Source organism: Musca vetustissima, unplaced genomic scaffold (genome assembly GCF_032173495.1).
Source record: "Musca vetustissima isolate MV318-11 ecotype Yass unplaced genomic scaffold, APGP_CSIRO_Mvet_v1 utg3166, whole genome shotgun sequence".
In the NCBI taxonomy this organism is placed as follows: Eukaryota; Metazoa; Arthropoda; class Insecta; order Diptera; family Muscidae; genus Musca; species Musca vetustissima.
Genome location: NW_026877241.1, coordinates 57,144 through 60,123, shown reverse-complemented (window position 1 = coordinate 60,123; position 2,980 = coordinate 57,144). Strand labels below are relative to the sequence as shown.

General features: G+C 34.0%; 1 protein-coding gene across 1 annotated transcript; it reads right to left on the bottom strand.

Annotated features, from left to right (window-relative positions):
• Nucleotides 1-559: 559 nt before the first annotated feature.
• Nucleotides 560-1,999, bottom strand: LOC133321842 (CCAAT/enhancer-binding protein). Its single transcript, XM_061530913.1, has one exon. The coding sequence runs from the start codon at nucleotides 1,930-1,932 to the stop codon at nucleotides 571-573; it is 1,362 nt and encodes a 453-aa protein (XP_061386897.1). The 5' UTR covers nucleotides 1,933-1,999; the 3' UTR covers nucleotides 560-570.
• Nucleotides 2,000-2,980: the final 981 nt, after the last annotated feature.

The following is a 2,980-nucleotide window of genomic DNA, read 5'->3' as shown; positions in this document are numbered from 1 at the left end:
ACGGCTTTTTTGTACGTGCTTGTTTTTAAATATATATAATATGTATAAGTAAATAATATTTTTTTGTATATAGATGTAATATTTTTTAAATATATATATGTGTGTAGAAAACAATGTATGATGTGTCTGTGGTATATGTAGTGTATATAAAAATGGATGGATATCTGGTATATGGAGGAATGCCTCTGCTTCTTAAACTGTTATTTTTCTCTACTATTTATCTTGTGGTAATATTTTTTGAGAATTTTGGAAACTTAAAAATTAACCCGCCCTTTTTTCAATGATTTGTAAACAATTATTTTGGTTGATTTTTAGGCTAAAAAAAAATAAAATTAAAAAATTGTTTTTGTTAAAAAAAGTTAAATATTGCCACGAGATTTGATTTTTCCAAGCTACTCCCCAACATGTTAATAAAATATTATTAAATTACATTTCTTCTTCTTCATTACATCCTTTGTTGTTTTTGTTATTACACAGTCTGGTTGTTTTCTTCTATGAGGAGAAAATAATAATAAAGGAGATGCTGAAAGCTATTTTCTTGCACAGGCCTAGCCCCGCCCCCATCTACCTTCACAAGCCATGATCATTGGTATTGAGAAAACTTCGACACACCCGACTTACTTCGGGATTATTGTGATTGATCAATTGCATGTAGATTTGTTTGTGCAGCTGCAGTTCATTGGTCATCTCCTGCAGTTGTCGCAGCAGGGTATCCTTTTCCTTGAGCAGGGTCTTGACACGTTCCTCAACTTCGCGTGAGCGGACCTTGGCCTTTTCACGTGATTTGCGTACGGCAATGTTGTTACGCTCCCGCCGACGACGATACTCATCGGTGCCCTTGTCCACATGTTTCATCGAAGTTTTACGCTGATTCTGCATCTGCTTGCTGTGATGTTTGAGCAAATGGGCGCCAGCGGCCAGATGGGGCAAATTAACGGCAGAATGATGTGCCAAAACATTGGCCGAGGTAAGAGTATTGAAATTGGAATTTTGTGATGAAGAATTGGAACTGGAATTGCCACCGTTGCCATTGACATTTTGGTAGGGATTGTAGAGGCCATTTGTGGCTCCACCACCATTGGTAATGAAGGCAGCAGCGGCGGCGGCGTTATTAACGGCATTGGTTTCCTGCAAGTGGCGTCTGTAGTCGGGATCTATGGGCTCCTCCTTGATGGTGGAGGTTTCCGAACCCACTGAGGAATTTTCATCACTGGAATTGTTGCTATATGCCGCACTGGAGTGTACCGCCTGTGGCATATAGGCCAATGGGTTGCGACCATATTGATGTTGTTGTGTCCTCAACGATTGCTGTTGCAGTTGGTGTTGTTGTAAAACTTTGGCTGCGGCCGTTACCATACCATTGGGTGGCAAGGTGGCTGACAGTACCCCCGGGGAGGTAACCATATCACTGAAAATTCCCAAAGTTTCCTGATCACGAAATTGATCATCGATCAAATGTTGCAAATCCAAGGAGATCTCTTGAGCGGTCAGTTCATCCAATTCCGATTGGACACATTGTTGCAGCATTTGTTTTTGTAATAGATTAACATTGCCATTAAGGGGAGAATTTTGATTGTTGTTGTTGTTTCCATTACCATTGTTGTTGTTTTGGTTCATGACAGCTGCGGCATGTTGTTGCATTTGATGCATGGCATGCTGTTTGCCAACCAACCCAGCGGTTACAGGATTTGTTACCAGACCCAGCGACTGTTGGGTATTGGTATTGTTGTTGTTGATATCCTGTTGCTGTTGTTGCTGCTGCTGTTGGCCGGAATTATTTTGTGTGTTCGTGTTGTTGGTATTCTGTGAGGACATAGCGGTCAGGGTGATTTGACCAATTATCGCCTGTTGAGGAGGCGGTTGCTTTTTCAGATCCAATTGTGTTAGGGTCTGTACGGTATCGTACATTTGCGGTGATTCCATGTTGAGCATTTTTAATTGTGAAAATGAGGGTAATATTTTGAAGGAATTAATTTTGAAGAGATTTTTCGTGACAGCTTGGAGAAAGAAAATTGATGTTTGGAGGGGTGTTTAAAGAGTTCGGCTTTTTAGGTTAGGGTTTTTCGCGCTTTTTATTATTTATGTTCTTATTATTGTTGTATTATTTTTTCTTGTTGTATAGCCCTCAAACCATTTTAAGGTCTCCGTTTAATATTTTTTGAATTTTTAAAATTTTATAGTTCTCATTAAAATTGAATTTTTGAGGTTAGGTCCACAAAATATTTTTGTTTGTTTTTATTTAAATTTTTGTATTATTTTTTGAAATGATATATTTTAATGCCACTAGTTAATATTTTTTATTTTAAATTTTTTTCCAATTGTTTTAAAATCAATCCTTTCCAAAAAATAATTTTTTGAAATTTTTATTTTTATTATTTTTAAACTGTATAATAATATATTTTTTCACTTTGTGTTTTGCAACAGTTTTATATTTAATTTTTAAATTATTGTTTAGTAATCGTTTCTGTTTTTTTTTTTAATTCTTATTAATTTACTATTTATTTGAAATTTTGAATATTGAAAATTTCCACAAAGTTGGTTGTCTTTTTTATTAAAAAATATTTTGTTCTTTTTATTGTTTTATTTTTCAAATATGTTGAAAACGATTTCTGTTATTTAAAATCAGCTGTTGATAGTTTTCAAAATTGTTTAAAATATGCATTTTTGTATTATCCTCCGAACGAAAATTGTAAACAGAAAATATCCAGGGTGCTCTGTTTTTGTCTCAAATATTTATTTTAATTTTTTATCAGTTCAAATTTTTTCAAGTCACAAAATTGTTTTTAATTTTTTTAGTTCAGTTCTTTTTTTAATTTTTTATCAGTTCCAATTTTTTTTCAAAATTCACAATTTTATTTTTTAGAGGTAAATATTCTTTGGTAATTTTTTAATTTTTTGTCTCTTGAATATCCTTTACAATAAAATAATTTAACGGTTTATTATTTTGATAAAGAGTTCCGTCAGACACATCCGTTTCCGT